Source organism: Bidens hawaiensis, unplaced genomic scaffold (genome assembly GCF_021521415.1).
Source record: "Bidens hawaiensis isolate Kalapana, Puna unplaced genomic scaffold, B.hawaiensis_p1.1 tig00047541_1, whole genome shotgun sequence".
Taxonomy (NCBI): domain Eukaryota; kingdom Viridiplantae; phylum Streptophyta; class Magnoliopsida; order Asterales; family Asteraceae; genus Bidens; species Bidens hawaiensis.
In genome coordinates, this window is record NW_027498503.1 from 37,956 (window position 1) to 60,220 (window position 22,265).

The following is a 22,265-nucleotide window of genomic DNA, read 5'->3' on the forward strand; positions in this document are numbered from 1 at the left end:
TTTTCTTATTATTAATTGTCAAAAAGAGTTAAGTGGATTCTAGATTAAGGTGGTAACCTCTACATATTGTGTTATTCTCGTTAAAAGTTATTTAATTTGCTTTAAATTAATTGTAAAACACAAGCCTTTCATAACTATTGCTTTCGGTTAGTTTAATTACAATGATTTAATATTGAAAGCATATCGTGTCTTTGGATCGATACTTGGTTCTTACCAATACTATTCTGTATATGCGATAAGTATACTTACATGTTTGTATGTGATTTAGTCTTAGTGAAATTTTTTTTATAAACTTAAAGCCCGGTTAAGTAAAACTAAAAGCATGAGAGATTCTTAGAGAGCCTTTGCAAATGGGCTCTTGTTCCAAGAACGGTCGCCGAGTCTACTCCTCGTCAATAAAAAGAACAAAGATGTTGGAGCCCAAACACTTACACAACATCTTCAAAAGCCCGTTTTTAGGCCGCTAACCTCAACGACGAAGAAGGTTTCCCAAGAGAACCGCTATGACCACAGCGCAAGAAGAAGAAAACAACATCTTCAATAACCGACCAAAAAGTTTTGCAAAAATTATTATTGATTTTAATGTTTCAAAAAAGAAAAAAGCTCATGACAAAAAACGCATTCAAGGTGGGGAAGAACGACAAAACATGTTACAAGAACAAAGGCAAATGCAAGAACATATAAAGGGAATTAGACTTCTTTCTAAAGCCACACCATGATTTTACCAAACCGATGTTGAATGTGGTCCTAGCATGATAACAAGAAACTGTAAAACACTAGGGTTGGTAATGAAATTTTTTTTATTATTTAAAACTGGTTTACGATATCTGGAAGAATGAGTAAAGCTAATGTGATCATATCGATATGGAGAGATTATTCCACTCTTAGAATGGATCCCCTTAGAATGGATCTGATCAAGCAAAAAAAATTATAGTAAGGCATGCCAAAACATTCAAACTCCCAAGATTATTCCACACAAACTATAATCGTTATAGAATTTGAACGCTCAAGTTGTGACTAGGGGTGAGCAAAAAACCGAATTAACCGAATCGAAACCGAATTAACCGAAAAAACCGAACCGAAGCATTAACCGACGGTTGATTTTTTGGTTTTTTTGAAAAACCGAAAATTCGGTTTCGATTTGGTTATCCATTTTAAAAAAACCGAACCAATTGATGATGATACAGATTATCAAGATGATGAGGAATGGACTAAACTTTTAAGATAAATAAATAAAATGATGAATGAAGATCGGGACTAAACTTTTAATGCTTTTTAATTTTTAAACTCTATTTAACAACTTTGTATTTATATAGTTTCATATAACACGTGTCTATTTTTGTTTTTTGAATTCAATATATATGTGAACTGTGGTACTCTAGCACGTTCTTATACAAGCTTAAAATATGCATTTTCATTTTTTAGTGTTTTTTTTTTTGCAATGTCCACACATAATTGTAAAAAAACCGAAAATAACCGAACTGAAACCAAAATTAACCGAAAAACCGGAAAATCGAAAACCGAACGTTTTACATATTCAAATAACCGATTACTTAGGTTTCGGTTTGGGTTTTGCCTAATAACCGAACCGTGCGCAGCCCTAGTTGTGATAATAATATAGGTATACGAACCATTATTATAATAAATATGTCAATTGGACGTAAACTTGGGATTATTATAACTTCTAACCTCATAAGTTCACACCAAAAAGTTCATATTGATACATTCACAAAGCTTTGTAATCCACTAACCATTTGGCTCATTATGCGATTCGAAACGATTACGAATATAATCCTTTGAAATTTTGTTGTATCAAACAAAATCGTTATCTTTTTTCTAAAGAAAATGCTTAAGGCGACAAGCATATAATCCTTAAAAGTGAAAGAAAACATTAGGCTGGTGGAATTATTCCAAAGCAAGTTCTAAGAAAAATATATGCACCAATAAATTTAAAAGCATTAAAAATAGCTCATCTAAATTCAAACAATTGCACAACTATTTTACATATTCAGATAAAATTTTGGAAAAATTTATGCCTTATGAATCACAAATAATCGATATAAATAAAGATTCATGTACTAGCAAATATATGATTGAATTTTGAGATACAATCTAAACAAATAAAAGTAATACAAAATTACAAATAAACAAATATTAAAATGTGATTTTAATTGACATGGGCCACATTAACTAATTAATATATTTGCTATACAATAATATAATTACTTATTTCTAGGTTTGCGTTTTTGTTAACGAGAGCTTCTCAATGAGCTAAAGTGTGTCTAAAACAGAGGAAAAACTCGTAGAAATTGATAAAAGTGATCAAATAAATAGTACATAATACACGAGTTTACCACATATACTAATTAGCAACATAAAAAAAAAGAGATCTGCCAACAAAAAGAGATCTACCAACAAAATTGGAAGTTTAAATTGTATGCGAACTTGAAAGGTTTACCTATTATACGAAATAAAACCACTACATTCTAACTAGTATAAACCATCATCACTAAGAGTAGAAGAAACATACGGAGAAAGTAATAGAGGTCACTGGTATTGTCCTATCGGGGCAGAAGTTCTCAATCTTTAAATCTAGGGCTGACAATTTAGACATGATACATGATACGAACCTACACAACTTTAACAGGTTTTAGGTATGGTCTTAGCAGGTTTCATGTACTAAACAAGTAGACACAAATCAACCTGTTAATTTTCGTGTCTAAACAGGTAAAATACCCGTTTACTAATTAACCGTTAGTACCTTATTGAACTTTTTTATAAATAAAAATATATAATAATATAATATGTTATATACCCTAAATAATTAACCCTAAATTTTTATACCAAACAATTGAACACGGCGCATATCACTCCAATCCAATATTAAGCAAACGGCGCACAAACATTCTTTGATTCCCCCTCTCCGGATCTCGGGTAGTCCGGTGGTTTCCCTTCACATCCTCGGTAGTCGCAGCTCTTCAATTCTCCGATCTACCTCTCCACATCTCTGATTCTCCAACAGTTCGGCCTCCCCACAATTGCAACGGCACCATCGCTATTAACAGGTTCGTGTTTGGGTTTGGGATATAGGTACACGATAAGTTTTCGTGTCATGTACAGATATACATGTTTCATGTTCGTGTCTTATCGTGTACGAGTATACATGTATACATGTTATACATGTTATGCCATCCCTATTTAAATCTTTCACAGAAAATGCATATTGGTCAAATTCAATACGACATTTATTATCAGTTAGGAATTGCCAAACAAAATTAATAATTTTAGTAATGTTAGCTGTGACAAGGACAATTTTTAGGTAAAGATGGCATGGGGTTATGCATCTCGTTATGACTCGTGTGATTAGTATAGAGGACCTCGTTGACAAGACCACATTGAAATAACGTGTCCTTAATGAATACCTTCAGTATTCAACTATTCATACACCACCTACACTCTCATTGATGAATAAATATATTGATTCTAACATTAAATGTGCTATCATTAAGCATCAAAAACAATATTAAAAAATAATAACAAAAAATTCATAACTTAAAATATAAATCAAAAACAAAAAAAAAATAAAAAAACTAAAATGTTTTATTCTAGTCCTCGTTAAATAAAAAATATTCGAGAAATGAGTCGAACCGAACTGATGTGGGCCGACCGAACGCAAACCAAACCGGGGCGTCGACCTGGACATGAACCGACGGGGGCCGTTGTACCGGACGCCAACCAACCTGAGCATCAGACCGAAAGCGTCGACCTATCAAAGATTCTATGAATTTACTTGAATTCCTCCACATTTTGAAAGGATTTTGAATTTCTTTATTTAAAAAAATTTGAAGGGATTGAATACCAATTTCTTGACAACCGAACACACCAAAATGGAATTAAGATTCCAATTTCAACGAAACGAACACGCCATGTCATGGGATTTTTAATTCCAATTCCTTTGAATTTTCACGAATTCTGTAAAACGAATGCGTCCATCTTGCTTCAACATTTGTTCTACTTAGGTTAAAAACAAGCAAACATCTAAATCTTAAATCAAACACATAGTGGCGGACCCAGGAAAAAAGTTTACAGGGATCGGAAGAGGGTCGGTGTCAAAATTTTATAGAGGTCGATCAGAATTTTAACACATATATACCTTTTAAAAAAAATTCATAGGGATCGGCTGACACCTACACCAAAGGTGTAGGTCCGCCAGTGCAAACACATACAACAACAATCCTGGTTCATATGTCTTTAAACTTGAGGTCCTCTAACCTGGTTAACACTTCTTCCCGTCGTCTATGTATCAAATCGCTCATTCGCCAAATAAACAGTTCACAAAAATAAAAATAAAAAAAATTAAAAATCAATAATTGATTTTCATGCTACTCCTTTCATCCTCTCAAATTGGTTGAAATCTCCACCTCTACTTTACACCATCTGAGAATAACATGTAACATGGAAATGAGAATAATAGATGCTGCAAAAGAATAGTATTGACCTGAAGGGTCCCACCAACACTTGTGGCTTCAACAGCATCTGATACACTCACAGCAGTCCATGGATCATAAACATTCCAGTGGAAGTCTCACCACTTTCTTTGGGAAGGATGGACAGAAACACAGGTCAGCGACGTCATAACGGCTCAAGATTTTCAGAGGCTTCAAGCTAACTATCAAGTTGAGAGCCTTTAAAAAAATTCATATTAACCCTCCTCATTTATTCATCAGACTTGGGACCGACAATATAAACTAAAAAGTTTATAGTTGATGGAGTTTTTATTTTTTATTTAATGTTATATCTTGTGTTTGTAAAAATAATTTTTACATATAATTTACCTTTCTAGTTTTATTTGATGCAAACTGCTTAATAAAATAATCATAATCTATTTCTAGGCGTTGAAGTCGGCAAGTCACTTCAGTTTTTCAACTGAAGTCTAAACCTAATACGCAAATGAGCCACGAGTGGAATATATGGTAAAAAAAAAGGATGCATTAACATATTAATTAACAATGTAATATATTAATAAAATTTTCGGACGAAAATAAGTAAATTTACACTATGTATAAAAATTTACAGAGGAAGACATGCAAATTTGGGAGGGAGGGGGGAATGCTTATGCTTTGCCCCTGACCATAAAAAAATATGTGTCGCTTCAATAAACAAATGAAGCGATTTTAATTTCATGCAACGGTTACCGAACTGGTTGTACATGGCAACAAGGTAAGTGTATGAATTATATAGTATACTTACTATTCTAACTATAAGAATTAGTAACTCATTTTTATTTTAAAGATATAGGGGCCTTGGTAAATATGTGGCGTCATGCCCTTGCTTGGGTCACCAAAGCATTTGGCCCGGCGGTGACGTGGGTGGGTCTGGGCTCGATATGTTACAAAATTCTTCATTACTACTTTTTTTTGTGTGTGCGGGTGTTGGGGGGGGGGGAGGGCTCAAAATTTTCAGACGAAAATAGGTAAATTTACACTATGCTTATGATTCGCCCCTCTGACCACTTTCTCACACACCATTAAGATCATTATAGTTATATTACATCAAATACAAAATTAAAGATACGAGAATCAGTTTTTATGGTTACATATTGAGTCTGAACATATTTTATTTATTTGAAAGAAAGTAATGGAACTAAACGAGTGTCCACAATGTTTAAAAAACAGCCCTGGTGCTGATCATGTCCCAAATTCTGTCTTTTTACCAACCTGCAACATTATGCAATAATTTTGTTTTTCTAAAGGAAATGACATTTCACTATATATATATATATATATATATATATATTTATTTATTGGAAGCATTACCTGTTCATAATCACAGGTTTGTTTGAATCTCATACTGATACAGTGTGTTCATCTTTAGTGAGATTTTTTCTTTCCATTTATTTGCATAATTGCATTAGAGCATGTTTGGGATTGAGTTTGGAAAATGCTTATCGGCTTATTGGTGTTTTCAAAAAGCCAATAAGTTAAAAGGTGTTTGGCAATCACAAAAATCTTTTTTAGTTTAGCTTTTTGAAAGGGTTAAAAAACAGTTTTTCAAAAACCCCAAATTCTGGCTTTTCAAAATGGCTTTTTGAAAAAGCCAATAAACATTTTTCAAACTCAATCTCAAACATGCTCTTAGTCATTTAAGTTACAATGAAACATATACACTCGTCTCAATTTATATGGATGATCATACATACACCACCTAAATATTCAAAAGTTTTCATTAATATGCAACTGTATCAAAAAATTGATTTTTTTTTCTTTTAACAGCCAGCGAATCCTTCAATTAAGCTACTGGCTAAATTCATTACATTGGAATATACTCGTCTTTTGATCCGGGGAAAACCCTCACATAAGGCCAACGCCCGTCAACACTCGCCCAAAGGCACGATAGTGCGGTGAAATAAAATCCGTTCAATTCAAGGATCTAGCTAGTGAAAGCCACATATTCGCCTAATCTCTCATTATTACCCTGGTGCCTCTGAAACTAAATGTTGGGGGCAGAAATCAAACCTGGATCATATGAAACACCAAGTCCCTCTGTTATCACTCCACCAGCAGGTCATCGACCAAAAAAAATTGAATTGTTTTAGTAGGAAGTTGAACAGTATCATTAAATCTATTTTCTCATCTTCACATCTTCCATTTCCATCACAACATAATACCACCGTCACATCATTATTTCACCATCTATCAAACTATGTTTCCACTATTCTATCAAATTCTCAATCAAACTCTCAATCAACAAAACATATTCAAGCCCTTATCTCATCCCTCCTAACCTCAACGCCAACGTCGGACTCTCCAAACACTACTCGATCAATCTTTGCTACAATGACATATATATTCTTTAAAATATCTAGTCTATACAACAACAAACCGAAGAACAGTTGAGAGATCAAATCACAACTCCTTAACCTTTATATGTATGCCATCTACAAAACAAATGCTACCTAGTTAACTAGCATTCGTTGAGTAACAATAAAGTCTTGTAATTTTCAAGAAGGTTGATATTGTTATTAATGAGTCACATATGACAAATTAAACTTATAACTTAAAAAAACATAGGGTATTATGCATTGGTGCTTTACATACAACAATAGGGCAGGTGTTCGCAGACGATATTGTGTTACCTGCTGAGAAAAAACAAGATCTAAACATGAGGCTTGAGGAGTGGCGAACAACCTTAGAGACAAAAGGTTTAAAGATTAGCTGATCTAAGACGGAGTACCTCCACTGTGATTTTGGTGGGATAAACGACAATGAAGACGCACAGATCACAATTGAAGGGCAGGTGGTCCCGCAGGTAACGAAGTTCAAGTATTTAGGATCATTTGTACAGAGCGATGGGGAATTAGACAGTGATGTGACCCACCGAGTTCAGGTAGGATGGTGTAGATGGAAAGCAGCCACATGTATATTGTGCGACAAGAGTTTCCCGACTAAACTAAAGGGAAAATTCTATAGGGTGGCAGTTAGACTTGCAATGCTATATGGAACAGATTGTTGGGCCATCAAGAAGGCACAAGTGCGGAAGATGGAGGTAGCATAAATGAGAATGCTACGTTGGATGTGTGGGCACACAAGGCTAGACCGAATAAGAAACGTTGTGTTTCGCGAGAGATTAGGGGTGGCGAACATAGCAGACAAGATAAGAGAGTGGAGATTGAGATGGTTTGGACATGTAAAGAGAAGACAGACGACGAATCCTATTAGATCCGTAGAAAACATTACTATAGAGGGGAGGAGGGGTAGAGGACGACCGAAATTGACTTGGGATGAGAGGATTAGGCATGATTTGATAGACCTAAACCTCTCCGAGGACATGGTTGAGGATAGGAATTCGTGAAGAAGTAGAATTAAAGTTAAGGATTTTTAGAGGGAATTGAATACCTTAGGGCTTAGACTTAACTTATTTAGGTCACATACCATAATGGTATTTCCCTTACATATATTATTATTATTATTATTATAATTATTATTAGCTTTTAAATAGCTGTTAAACTGTGATCTTATTATTAATATTATTATAATTAGTAGTAGTTTTTATATAACTGTTAAACTTTGATTTCCTTTATTTTGCTTCATACACATGTACTTAGAGCCGAGGGTCTCTCTGGAAGCCACCTCTTTATTCCTTTGGATAGAGGTACGGTGTGCCTACATCCCACCCTCCCCAGACCCTACTTATAGCTTTGCTGTCGGTGGGATTTTACTGGGCATGATTGATTGATTGATTGCTTTACATACAACAATAACTTGTTAAAAGATTTATAAAATATTTTGAGTAAGGAAATTTATTTAATATCGTCATATGTGAAAAATACTCAAATCATTGACATGCTTATTTGTTTATGCATGTATTGGTAAGTAATCAAGTTTCATCCAAAGTACTTGGAGTCATGTTTGACAACTGGAGTAAGTGTTATATGGATTATGCACATGACATGAGTGCTAAATAACCAAACAACTTGATGGTTTTGGTAATAGATAGGGGTTCAAACGAGCCGAGCCAAGCCTGAGCTTGACTAGACTCAAGCTCGGCTTGTGAGTAAATTTTCAAGCTCGATCTCGGCTCGTTTACTACATATCAATTATTTTTTATATAATTATATTCATTTTGGAACAATAAATCTTTAAAATAAGCGAACAGTTATATAACAATGTGTGTAAATAAATAAAAGTTGTCTGGGTGATGTAGTCAGTTATCACGCTAGTCTCACACACTAGAGGTCTCCGGTTCGTACCCGGGCTCAGACAAATCTATCATCAACTTTTTTATTCCATATTTTGCTTTTTAATTTGATTTAGATTTATTTTTTATTATAATAATAAGTATGCATAAAATAAAAGTTGACGCCGTAGTAGATTAATTTATTATTGTTTCTTTTTCCTTTTATTTTTTTCTTATTTTCCGTTTCTTTTTTCTTTTTTTTATTTATGTTTTAAGTGTGTTTTTTTAGTTTTAAATACGCTAATTTAATGAAATAACTTTTTCTTAACAAATCTAAACATTACCGATTAAATTCTCGTTGACTCATGCCTCAACGTTCGGGTCTTACCAATCAACCCCAGCTTCCCTGTTTTACCAACCATATACCTTGAAACCATAAAGAACCTGATCGATACCGACCGAATTTGCGTCGACTTACGCCCACGACCTTCGAGTTTTACTTTTACCCACCAAATTAACAACGCTCTAACTTTGTTATTTTTTCGTATCATAACTTATACGCCTATCACCAGTCAAACTGATTAACCAAACTGGCCAAAAATCAAACCGAAACAAACTTGTTTGAAACCGATTTTGTACGTGGGTTCGTAACTGGTTTGTAATTTTCTCCACTAAAACCTATTCCATATCCGTTAACCGAACCAAAACCCGAACCGAAACTGATCACAATAAAGTCAATAAACCGGTTTCGACCCAAACCGAAATCGATCATTAGCCGATTTTTACTCTTGTTGACCAAACTTAACCGGTTTTAACCTAAACCAGTTTTGAGTTCCAGTTTGTGTACCGCTAGTCACTACTATTAAGTGTCGTAACAAACTTAACCGAATGCTAGGGGTGCAAACGAGCCGAACTGCTCACGAGCTACTCGAGATCGGCTCGTTAAAAAGCTCGATCGAGCCGAGCTTCATCGAGCCCGAGTCCGAGCTGGAGCCTAAAAGTAAGCTCGTTTAATAAACGAGCTTGAGCCTGACCTTCACTTATTGAACTCTAGCCGGCTCGCGAACCTAAACGAGCATTTCATTTATATAATTTTTAAAATATATATTTAATAATTATTAGTTATTATATATAGTGTTATAAAAAAATAAATAAAAATAATTGAATAATATATACAATTTTATACATAAAATTATAATAGAAAAAATATATAAAAACAATAATTATATAAAAAAATGATTGATAAATATAATAAACAAGCTAAGTCTGAACCGAGCTCAAGATTGAAAATTTACTCGCTAGCCTAATTCGAGCTTTAAAAACAGAGCAACTCGAACCGAAAACATATGTATATATTTAGGGCTTAAATCTTCCTCTTTTTTCTTCTTCTTCCCAAAACCCTTGGATCTTGAAATCAATGGCGGAAAAGCCTCAACCAGTTCACGTTTTATACTGCGGCGTCTGCGGCTTACCCGCTGAGTACTGCGAATTCGGACCCGATTTCGACAAATGCAAACCCTGGCTGGTCCAACACGCTCCGGAACTCTATCCGGATCTCATTCAAGGTACTAATTATTATTATTATTATTATTATTATTATTATTATTAATGAATGAATGAATGAATGATTTTAGAGTCGAATTCGAAGGAGGTTGATGGAGTGTCGGATCAGTTGCAGGCGGCTTCGATAGCAGCCGATGGCGGTGGGCCTTCTGGTAATAATCGTTATTATTAGGTGTTCAGTAGGATACAACTGTACCGAAGTACCATTGAAAGTAGTGAAACCGAATGGTACTGATACTGAACACGTGAAAAAATTGAATACCGGTGCCGAATGTGTTCAGTCGGTGGTATCGGTATTCGGTAAAAATTTGCTACTAAAAATTTGGATTAAAATAAGCAACCTAATGGTACCGATACTAAAAACGTGAAAAAATGAATACCGGTACCTGTATCAAATGTGTTTGGTGGGTACTGGTTCGGTACGGTACGGTACCGATGTTTAGTAAAAGTGCTCATCCCTAGGCTATGACTAGGGATGAGCATTCTTTTAGCGAATACCGGTACTGGTACCGTACTGAACCAGTACCTGCCGAGCACATTTGGTACAGGTACCGGTATCATTTTTCCATGTTTTTGGTATCTGTACCATTAGGTTTCTTATTTTAATCCAAATTTTTAGTAGAATATTTTTTACCGAATACTGATACGGAACTGGTACAGACTGAACACATTGTAAACTAACCGAACGTTCGGCTAACTTTTCGTAAACTGTTCTGCAGAAGTTTGTTTTTGTTTGTTCGTTTAACAAATGAACTAGCCTAAACAAGGAATTTCATTTGATTAACTAAATGAACAAACACAAATAAAGGCTATGTTCGCTCAATTGTGTTTGTGAACGTTTGGTAATGTGTTCGTTAATGTTTGTTTGTGTATGTTTGTTCATTAAAGGTTTTTAATACTTTTTAATGACTTTTGTAATCCTATGATATAGACTTAGGCAAAGTTATTAAATATTAAACAAAAAAATATGAGTATTATGTTTTAATATATATGTATTATGTAAAATTAACTTAAGATTATGAATGTTAAAAGTAAACACCAACACAAATTTGTTAGCCAGACCGAATCATTGACGACACTGACCGTTCTCAGTTAGTCAAATCAAATAAACAGTTGTTCGTGTTCCTGAACTGTTCAAGTACAAGTTCATATCTTAATGGACAGGCGCAAACAAGAAATTTTGTGCGGTTAGCTGTTCGTGAACCGTTCGCTTGCCCGTTAAAAGCTTACCGTACTAACATGAACAAGACCTTTTGTGGTTCGGTTTGTTTACAGCTCTGTTGGTATCATCTAGTTTCGGGGGTACCGGTCATGATTTGTACTGAACCGAAAAAATCAGCACGGTATCTGGTCTATGGTTTTACTTGTTTTTGGTATCAGTATATTTTGGTACAGTACTGATCTCATCCCTAGTTTTACCTACAATAGAACTTGTTTTCACACATGCATATTTTGTAAAAATCAAAGGAGTTGATGCCCATTTCTGATATACTTTACTGAGACCATGTTAGTTACTGGTTTCTAGGTTCTCTTAAATAGAAATGGAAATAAAGTTTTGTGGTTGTTGAAACGGAGATTGTGATAAATAGCAACATATTTTGTGTATAATGTGGTCATTGGACTTTAAAACTCATTACTAAAGCCATCAAAGTTTCAGAAACTTAATAAAAAATGTCCACTAGAAACTGCAAACCTATCACCTACGTCAGATATTCGGTCATGTTTACTTGAAATTGCCAATTGTGAAATTACAATGGTTGTAATAACATATTAAAAGTCTAGCAAGTCAAAAATGATGTTTGAGTACATTCTCTTTTCTCTATCACAGAATAAGACTTAAAGTTCTACTTTTAGAATTTTAGTTGTTTCTAATTCCATTAACTGTATATTGGTACCAACTTGTCAGCTTAAGGTTTTTACGAATCAAGCTTTATATATCAACATTTTGTGTACAATTGTTCTTATTAAACCGTGTGAAATAATTTAGTTTTTTTTTTTTGAATTTATGCAATTTTTGACGTACATTAATTTTTTAAAAAATTTTTAGCTTTAAGCTTTTATTTTTCTAGAATCTAAACATATTCAGCTCACTTTTAATACTCCAGGTTCTTCAGTGCCAAAGCAAGAGCCAGTCAAACGTCTTCCAGGTGGAAAGATAAAAAAGAAGGTACACGGTAGGGATTTTTATTATTATAATTATTTCATCTCAAGTTTATGCACACAAGTCTATTTACATGTGTACTGTTTCACTTTGGAATTACACTGAACAGAACTTATAGTAATTGTAGAATACCATCAAACACATCTATATCGTTATCAAACTATCAAAACATAAAATGGAGCTAATATATGTGTTGGCCATCTAAGCATTCAAGTTTTTTTTATTAAGATCATGCATATACTTACTACTTTATAGTCCACAAAGATGTGTATTTGGTTTCAGTTATACCAATTCTAGCAAAAACAATGTCTGAAGATGAAAAGTTGTTAAAAGTTTTTGAAAAGACAAAAATACCTTTGATGTGCTGCAACATGTTATAGGGTAAATTGTTATTCTTTTAAAATGTTATGGGCATGCCCGCAATCCTGCATGTTTTGGCTGAAACTGATATGAATTACAATACTACATACTTGGTGGCCTATAAAGTAGTTTCACTACACAGGCAACATTATTAAGAAACTTCATAATTTGGTGGCCTCCGCATACAGTATCCCTATGCGTTATGAAACATACGTTGCAATGAAATAAATTAGTCGACTCTCTTCTTATTACTTCATTGAAAGGTTCTGAATTACAAGAAAGACCTATGCTAATTTATAAGCCAAGAAAACGTGCCAACGATCCTAAATAATAGATCTTGCAGCCCAAGATTTATTCTAACCGGGATTAACCAATCATCACCCTCTTAATTCCAGTATTCGCTTCATCAGGTGTTTCGCTTTAATCTGCTCCATTTCAATTCGCTTCTCATGTGAAGAGCTGGTTTTTTTTATCTGTGCCATGGCTGATCTGTTGTCCACTTTAACCAGCACCTGTTCTTCTTTCTTTCCTGTTACTTCGGCTAGCAATTCTCTTGGTCATGCGACTGTAGTGGCAGCCATGAATTCACCCTCAAGCTAGCTTCGGTACTTAATGCACACAAGGCCAGATTTGTCTTATTCGGTTGGATAGGCAAGTCATGTTGTGCAAGATAATTTGACAAGAGGCTTAAGTCACTCATCCCAAAGGTCATCTCCATATGTTTCCTGACTTCTGCACTGCCTTCTTGATTATCAACCGTGATGATTGAATCGTCAACGTACGCCCCCACAATTAGAAGATTCTTGATTGAACTTATTTTTTATTCCACTTGATCTTGTCTGCACCGTTAGAATCTGAATTGCTTTAGAACACCATCAAGTCGAGTGTTCCAAGCTCTTGGAGCCTGTGGAAGACCATACAATCCCCTTTTTTCATGAACCACACTGGCTGAGAAACATACACCTCTTCTTTTACGTTCACCCGTGAAGAAAAAACCATCTTCTGGTAAACTTGCCATCCTTGTTGAGCTGCAAGGGCTAGTATTAACTGCACTGTTTTGAGTTTAGCAACCGAGGCGAAGACTTCAATGAAATTCACTCTGAGCTGTTCTCATCTGCATCCTTTTTAATCTTAAAGACCCTTTCCAATCTTATGGGCCGTGGGAGGGCTGTTAATTTGCAGGTATTAGGCGTGGCAGAAATGGTCCTCAACTTGTAACACATTCACTTTAACTTCCATATATTCTGTTTGGGTGAATAACGGGCTTTCTGGTTCAATTGGAGCTTGGTAGTTAGGCCCAACAATTACAATGCGTGTGCCAGAAGGTGTCCCCTGGCCTGCAGCTGGTAGTTTGGTTGTTACAGTTGGGCTGTATGGGTTATCAGGTCTATATATCGGTCAGCCTATTCAGGCCCAACAAAATAAATTAAACTTTTGTGAAGCATATTCTCCCACACGGTCAGTTCTAAGGACTTTGATCATTGTCCCTGGTTCATTTTCAACAGTGTCTTTAAATTTCTTGAAATGCTCAAAGGCTTCGTCTTTAGATTTGAGCATGTAAGCCCACATACACCTTCTGTGATCATCAACAATCAGTAAAACATAACTGTTTCCGGCATCGGTAGGGGGTGCAATGAGCCCACACAGCTCTGCATACATCTGCTCCAAAGGTCTTAAGGTTCTGAAGGCTGTTTGATTCGTAAACGAGTGTCTAGACTGCTTCCCGGCTAGGCACTCCTCAGATAGTTGTGTGGGGGTCTAACAATTTCGTTCATTGACATCTGTCTAATGGTATCAAAATTGGCATGACTTGCCATATCCATGCAGTTTCATCAATTTTTGCATATAAGCATACTGATGATCCAATCTTAAGATTGATTTTGTAATACCGATTTGATGACCATTTTACTTTCATTAGTAACCTGCCATCCACAAATATTCATGTCTCATTAGAACTTCAAAGCCAACTTCAGTAGCTTTTTCTAGGCTGATGATGTATCATGTTTCTCTTGAGAAATGAAATGTAGTACACATCCGTTGGTAAACGTTTCTCACCACTCTTGCAATCCAACAGGACTGATCCTCTTTCTTCTAACTCTACATCGAACCGTGCCACGCAAACTCTTCATCGGATTTGGGTGCATATGTATAGCCGGAATAACCTTCTCTTTAAGATAGGCCGGCTCCCCTCAATATTGATTCTTGAAAACCTACTATCATTAGTAAAGTAGGTTATTCCTCTTGTGCTTGAATCAAATTGCTTTGTTCTTTTATTTTTCTGGTTGGATAGTCTTGAGGCGAAATGTGTCATGCCATCACACTTGAAGCATTTAATGTTAAGAACAGTATTTCATTTGGTTTCCATGCCAAATCCCCTGAGTTTGACCGGACCCTCTTACTCAGTTGTCATAACCACTTTCTCGGCCACGGCCGGTTTTTTTTTGGCTTGCCAATCTTCATGTGCAAGTAACTACTGATTGCTCTTGATCCTTGCCTTTATCACCAGCCTTGATCTTTACTCTGAACGCTCCAAGTCTGCCGATAGCCTCTTGTAATGGCAAACTCTTCAGTACAATTCGACTATGGGTAGGAAATGAACATGAACATTACCAAGAAGCTTTCTGACAACTTTTGTGTCTTCAAATATAGCCCCTAAACTGTTTGCTTTTGAAACGATTTGGCTTATACATCCAACGAAATCTTCAATTGCCTCTCTATCTTTCATCTTTAAAGCCTCGAACTCTGTCTTCAAGGATTCAAGACAGGCCGGCTGAACCCGTTCAATGCCTGCATAGCGAGCCTTCAAAGCGTCCCATATCTGCTTTGCCTGATTTAACTGTGGGAATTGAATAACAAGCTCTTCAGGCATCGCAGATAAGCAATTGCTATGTTTTTCACGAGCGTCAAAGTTTGCCTTGATTTTGACATCCCAGATCGTATAATTCGTGGCTGTCAAAACAGGGCACTGCTGTGACATTTTGTGTTCTCTGTTATGGTACAATCTGGTTCGCCAGAATCTGAGCCATTGTTTTCTGCTTCCTCTCTGATTGATCACAATTCACAAGGTCCTTCGGTGTTTGATCCCCCCCCCCCCCAAGGATCAATTGTAAGCAACACAATCATATCAGACAGAAAAAAAGATAGCAGTTAACGAATTAGTCGGCCAGCTTTTAATTTAAAAGCCAAGAAACACACGGGTTGGATCATGACCAAGAATACTCTTTTTTAAAAAACGCGCCATTCTTAAAATAAGAGATCTTGCAGCCCAAGATCTATTCTGACCCGAATTAAACAATAATGATATACAAATTATTTAAGAGTCGGATTTTATTGGGCGCGCTTGTTTGTTTGTTTGTTTTGTTATTGAATTATACAAGGTTACTCTATAGTATTTTCAAATTTGAATATCTTCTGTAGGAGAAACAGGAAGTTATAATCGAGAAAGTAACACGCAACAAGCGTAAATCTATCACCACTATCAAAGGCCTTGACCTTTTTGGTAAGTTTAACTCACAACATTAGTGGTATTTATTGGTTTTTCAAATGTCTTGAATTTAAAAAAAATATATATTTTCAGGTATTAAACTGAGTGATGCATCAAAGAAGCTTGGTAAGAAATTTGCAACTGGTGCTTCTGTTGTGAAGGTATACCTTTTATAGCTGCATATACATATAGAGCATATAATAATAAACTTCATATCTTGATAATTGAAAATTTGTTAATGTTTTTTAGGGTCCAACCGAGAAAGATCAAATTGATGTACAAGGAGATATAGCTTACGACATCGTGGAATTCATTACCGATACATGGCCTGATGTAATTAAACCTCTATTATGTTTTCATTATTATATATGATCTGTTTTACACGGCTGAATTGTAACACTAATTGTCTAATTGTTTTGCAGGTTCCTGAAACAGCGATTTATTTCATTGAAGACGGGAAGAAGGTCCCTGCTGTGTGAAATTCGGAAACCGGTTCATAAGTTTCACTTGGTCAAGGTCAAACTGTAAAAGCCGCTTTCTCAACTGTATGTTTTTAAGAAATGTCTTTGTTGTTCGCAAACAGTCTTGAATTACCTTCTGAAATGATATTATAAAGTATGATCATGCGGTTGCTTTACAGTAAAAATATTTCTAATTTTTTGCGAAGTGAAAATGTGGTTGAGGGTTCCCCGAACTTGTTCTAGAAAGATAAGAGACGAGTCGATGACCCATTGTATAGTTTTATGGTTGCATGTGCATCGTTGTGGTCGATTTTTGGTGAGAAACCAGTGGATGTGAATTGTATGTTGCATAATGTCTCTATAATCTATATGTAGAAAATAATATTACATTTGCATACATCTAGATATGGTGAAAATCACTCACGTTTGCATACATCTAGATATGGTAAAAATCAGTCAAATATTCATCCGCAAGCTAATGACCTGAATGATCACATAAAGAGGATTTATTTTATGTTGAGAAAATTACTGTTTTCATCCCTGTGGTCTGAAGGCGGGGTCACATTGAGTCATCGAAAAAAAATTTGAACAAGTTGCGTCCCTGTGGTTCCAAAAGTGAACTGGATGAGTCCCTCTGTCATCTTTCTCTTACTAACATTGTTAAAATAATGGGCAAATGGGTCTTTTCGGATAATAAAATAGCCATGAATTTATCCTTTCACTTTTGTATCACAACACACAAAACCTATAATCCATTATCTACCAGGTAGTTACAGACAACCCAACACAAACAAACCCACCCTTCACAAAAACCTAATTCTCACAATCTCTTCGAATCTGACCAAACCCATCTCCAATTCACGTTTTCCGACAAAACCCATCTCACTCATGGCTTCCAATCCCCCAAATCTCGATTGCCGTATGTACGAAGCCCGGTTTCCGGACATGGCGTGGCCGACTTGATTCAAGTCAAAAGTATCAGCGAGATGTGCGCCTACATGTCACTGCTCGAGTACAACAACATCGAAGGTATGATTCAAACTTGTTTGGTGTATACATAGGGACGGTTGAATTGGAATCGACGAAGGTATCATCTGCGGCGTCGGTGGTTGGCATTGAGATTTAACAGTGTTTTACAGCTGCGTTGATTGGAATCGAATCGGAATTGTTGTTGCAGGTTGGGTAGAATCGTGGTGGCGATGGTGAAGGTGATTGTGGTGCAAGAAGACAACGGTGGAAACCGTGGTATTTTATTTTATTATGAAAAGACCCATTTGCCCATTATTTTAACGGTGTTAGTAACAGAAAGATGACAGAGGAACTCATCCAGTTCACTTTTCGAACCACAGGGACGTAACCGGTTCAATTTTTTTTCGGGGACTCAATGTGACCCTGCCTTCAGACCACAGGGACGAAAATAGTAATTTTCTCTTTTATGTTTTTGGACGGGTCCAGTGGTTAGCGATGTCCGATCTTGGTTGGAACGGGCTACTTTTGGCTGTTTTGTATCGACGAAGAGGGGGGTGTTGACAAGTGGCATCTGGTTGCGGCTAGCAGGTTGTTTCTGCCACCAAACCTTGATGAGAGCAGTCAAGCAGATTGTTTTTGCTAGGGTTTCCAATGGCTAGGACTTCAAAAAGCAGGTCGTGTTTGCTATTAAATCGGGTGGTTTTTACTACTACGGTTTGAGTGGCTATTGCGAGTGGCTTTTGGTGGCTGTTAGGGTTTCGAAGAATAGATTGTTTATGCTAATAAACCATAATAAGAGTATTTTGTTTCTACTACAATATATGGCAACTCATGTGAATGGTGCCTGTGGTGGCGGCTCTGTCAAAAAACATAAAATAAATTCTCTTTATGTGGTCATTCAGGTCATTAGCTTGCGGATGAATATTTGACTGGTTATATTTTTATCATATCTAGAAGGTATTCAAATGTAATATTGTTTTTAATATATAGATTATAGAGATATTATGCAACCCCTTTTATACAAAATCAACATACAATTCACATTCTCCGGTTTCTCACTGAAAATCGACCACATAACAATGCACATGCAACCATAAAACTATACAATGGGTCATCGACTAAGGTTTGAAAGAAACTTTGCTCTGATACCAAAATAAACCATGAATTGTATTATATATTCGTGTCTAATATGATTATATATAAAGAATAATATTACACTTGTATAACTAGTCTAGTAGTCATTTAAACAAAACTTAAAATTTGCTCCATCTTAGATGTATTACATGATTTAGAACTTTAGATAAGCCTATTGAAGGAACATGAATGAACAAAGGTATGTTGTGTTCTTGTTTTTGTGGACATGATTTTCATAGGACAATATTTGCCCTCTTTATCATATGGCCCACAAATCAAGTTTTGGATTTGAGATATGAATTGATTAAGGTTTTAAAGTACTTAAGAATACAGAATAATCTAAGTTTAGTCAAATCCAAAGACTTGCATGTCTAGTCACATGTTAATGTATCTTCCATGGATTCTCTTAAAAGCTAAGAACGAATATCGACTTATGGCAAATTACAAATTACATAAATGCCCCTTTGATTGACATCTACGTGTAGTTAGTCTTTTAAGTTTGTTCTCATTAATACCCAATTGACAAATTAGGTAAGATTTTGTTGTCATGATATGAAAAGAATTTATATGTAATATAATTTTATATCCCTTGGGGCAGTTATGAACTCCAAGTAGAACTAAAAGCATCATGTAGTTAAACTTCGTTCCAAATAGTAAGAGTATGATATATTAGAAAAAAAGTTCGTAGGGGGTTGGATTCGTTTACTAGTTTCTCAATCTCGGTGGTGTGTTGCACCACAAGCTTGATTTACGTTTCGTTTGAGTTTGATGGGTTTGAGCGGGCTTTATTTAAGTCTGTTGTTGTTGTCAAGATTCAATCTTTTGAGTTTGAATACATTTTATCTTAATTTCTTGTTTAGAATTCTACAAAAGAAAATGAAAGATACTTGTTTAGAGCATCCACTTCTTTTTTTCTTTAATTATTTATTTATTTTATCTTGCATGTGTATTTTATTTTCTAATCTTGTACTTGCATTTAGAGGTCTCTTTTCTGGATTGTTTTGTATCTATATCTCATTTCGTCTAGTTTCTTACCAGCTAGGTTTTTCTTAATAAAATTTATGTAATTCAAAAAATAAATATTTAAAAAAATCAGAGCCATCAAGAAAGATACTCCTGTAATTCACTATCTTTACTATATTCTATCTAGGAATCAGGAAAGATACTTGTCAAATCAGAGCCATTAAGAATATTGTTCAATCTTGTTCCCTTTTTTTTTTTCATTACAGTGGAATAACATCATCTTTTACTATGAGTATACTTTGACTCGTTGTCAACTTTTATTTCTTGTTCTTTGGTTTTTTAATATTATAACATATGATGTATAAGAGTATAAACAATTAACATTTTCCTAAAACTATTTCTCTTTTTTGACCTTTAGGTAACAATAAGAGTGTGTGAATGTCCTAAAATGTCCCCACTTGTAAACTTTACAGCAAGCATAGGATCAAAAGATTTTGTTTGTGGGAAGGACAAGGTGGGGAAAGATTTGTTTCTTCTTATAACATACAAAAGGGGTCCCTCTTTATCTCCCTAAGGTTTTGCCTTTCTTGCAGGAAATCATTCAAAGCCAAACACTTTATAAGTTTCAAGAAGATCTAGGGAAGGTTTGCTTTCTTTGTACTTTTGTCCCCAACTTGTGACTAATCATTGACATGCATGTACCATACTACATACAAATAACATTAATGAGATGAACAAATACTTGTAGTGGTGTGATACAATTAACACTTGTGTTGGTAAGTTGGTAGTCATAATTTTGGAAATAGTTCCTTGTAGTAGTAAACTAGTATTAATAAACAGCAACAGCATCAGCATAGTAGTAATAGTAATAATAAACATTATGCCTTATGGTTTAAAGTTTAATTTTAAAAGAGTAAAATAGTAAAAGAGTTAAAAGTGTGATCTTTCAAAAGAGCACAATATTCCTTTAGTTGCCATAGAGACCATTTATGAAAGAGAAAAAGGTAAGTTGAAACTAAAAATATAATTCTTAAAACACTATGGAAGATATCCAAAATTTTAATCAAAACATTGGGACCATTTGTGTCACAAGATTATTCAGCCCCGTCGAATAATGATCATCGTCATCGTCCTTCCACATCTCGTGTTGGAGCCATTATTTAACATTAGCACATACAAGGTTCACATACATTCTCTATGCTTACATTATCCCTTCCACATCTCGCATAGGATTATAACATAAGCATATACAAATTTCACAGATCTTCACAGTACTTACATTGTCAATTCAACATCTCGTATAGGAACAATCATATAAAATACATTATACATACTATATCCATAACCATACCCTTTTACATACGCATGAGTAGTTCATTAATTTCATAAAACATTATCATTTTGAAAACATTTCGTGAGTATGCCCAACGTTCCGAAAACGTAGTATAGAGAGGGGTTTAGAAACTCGCCTGGTATCATAAATGGTCTAGCTACAAAGAAGGCTTCATACTAGATACTTGGATGACTATACAAAATCCATAGTAAACTATTAACATTTATACATAGCGAAATGTACAAGTTCTCACACTAGTCCAAATTTTCTCGCTCAATAGTTTTTGCAAAAATTCAGTGCTATCATGCTATGTTTTTGTAACATCCTTCATCGGCTAGGGAGGAGGACGAAACTTTCTTTATAAGGAGGTGGATACCTTCATGACAATAACGTGTTTTAGGCACTTAATGGTAATGGATGAGGGAACTCTACAGTTAAGCGTGCTTAGATAGGAGTATTATCAGGATGAGTGATCTTCTAGGAAGTCTTCATCTGGACAACCAAAAGCAAATCCTTAAGGCATTGGTGGTACGTCTAGACCAAAGCGGACAACATTATAGTGCGGCAGTAGATAGGCTGTCACAGTTTTCACATTACAAATTTCCGCTTTGCATATACTGTTTCCTTAGCCCCGTCTCGTACAACTTGGGTTGTACCTGACTAATTACTTCACTGCCCTTACCAGGAGGAAGATTAAGGGTAACTCTGCTATGGGGTTTTCATCTCATTCATTTAGTTCGTGTTCAATTCTCTGTAAAGCCTGGAGTAATTTGGTAGCCTCCTTAGAAGTAGGCATAATAGCAGCCGCTTGAGAAACATGAGCCACCTTAGCAACAACTTGAACATAAGCCACCTCAGCATCAACATCGACATGTGTAGGAGAGCAAGAGTTCTCTACTGGATCAATGACGCTCTCCAACATCTAAGTTTTCGTATTGACTCAATGGAGGATATGCGTATGTGGTATTATAAATGGCAGTGGGAGATTAACTACACATGAGTTGTGGGTTTTGAGCCTCCCCTATTTCCAGTCTCCAAATCAGCTACGTATGTATTGAATATACTTGAAAACATTACGAATGTGCAATCTTGTATTATATTAGATACATGAATATGTATTACATGTATTTAATATCTTTTTTAGTAAAAATTAAAAAATGT

The 22,265-nt window shown here is 35.3% G+C and overlaps 1 protein-coding gene across 1 annotated transcript; it reads left to right on the forward strand.

Annotated features, from left to right (window-relative positions):
- The first annotated feature begins 10,074 nt into the window (after positions 1–10,074).
- On the forward strand, positions 10,075–16,959 carry LOC143597074 (translation machinery-associated protein 22-like). The gene is made up of 7 exons (XM_077075677.1): positions 10,075–10,241; positions 10,311–10,391; positions 12,345–12,406; positions 16,178–16,259; positions 16,338–16,405; positions 16,494–16,577; positions 16,667–16,959. Exons 1-7 carry the CDS (start codon positions 10,094–10,096, stop codon positions 16,721–16,723), a joined length of 582 nt encoding a protein of 193 aa, XP_076931792.1. The 5' UTR covers positions 10,075–10,093; the 3' UTR covers positions 16,724–16,959.
- Positions 16,960–22,265: the final 5,306 nt, after the last annotated feature.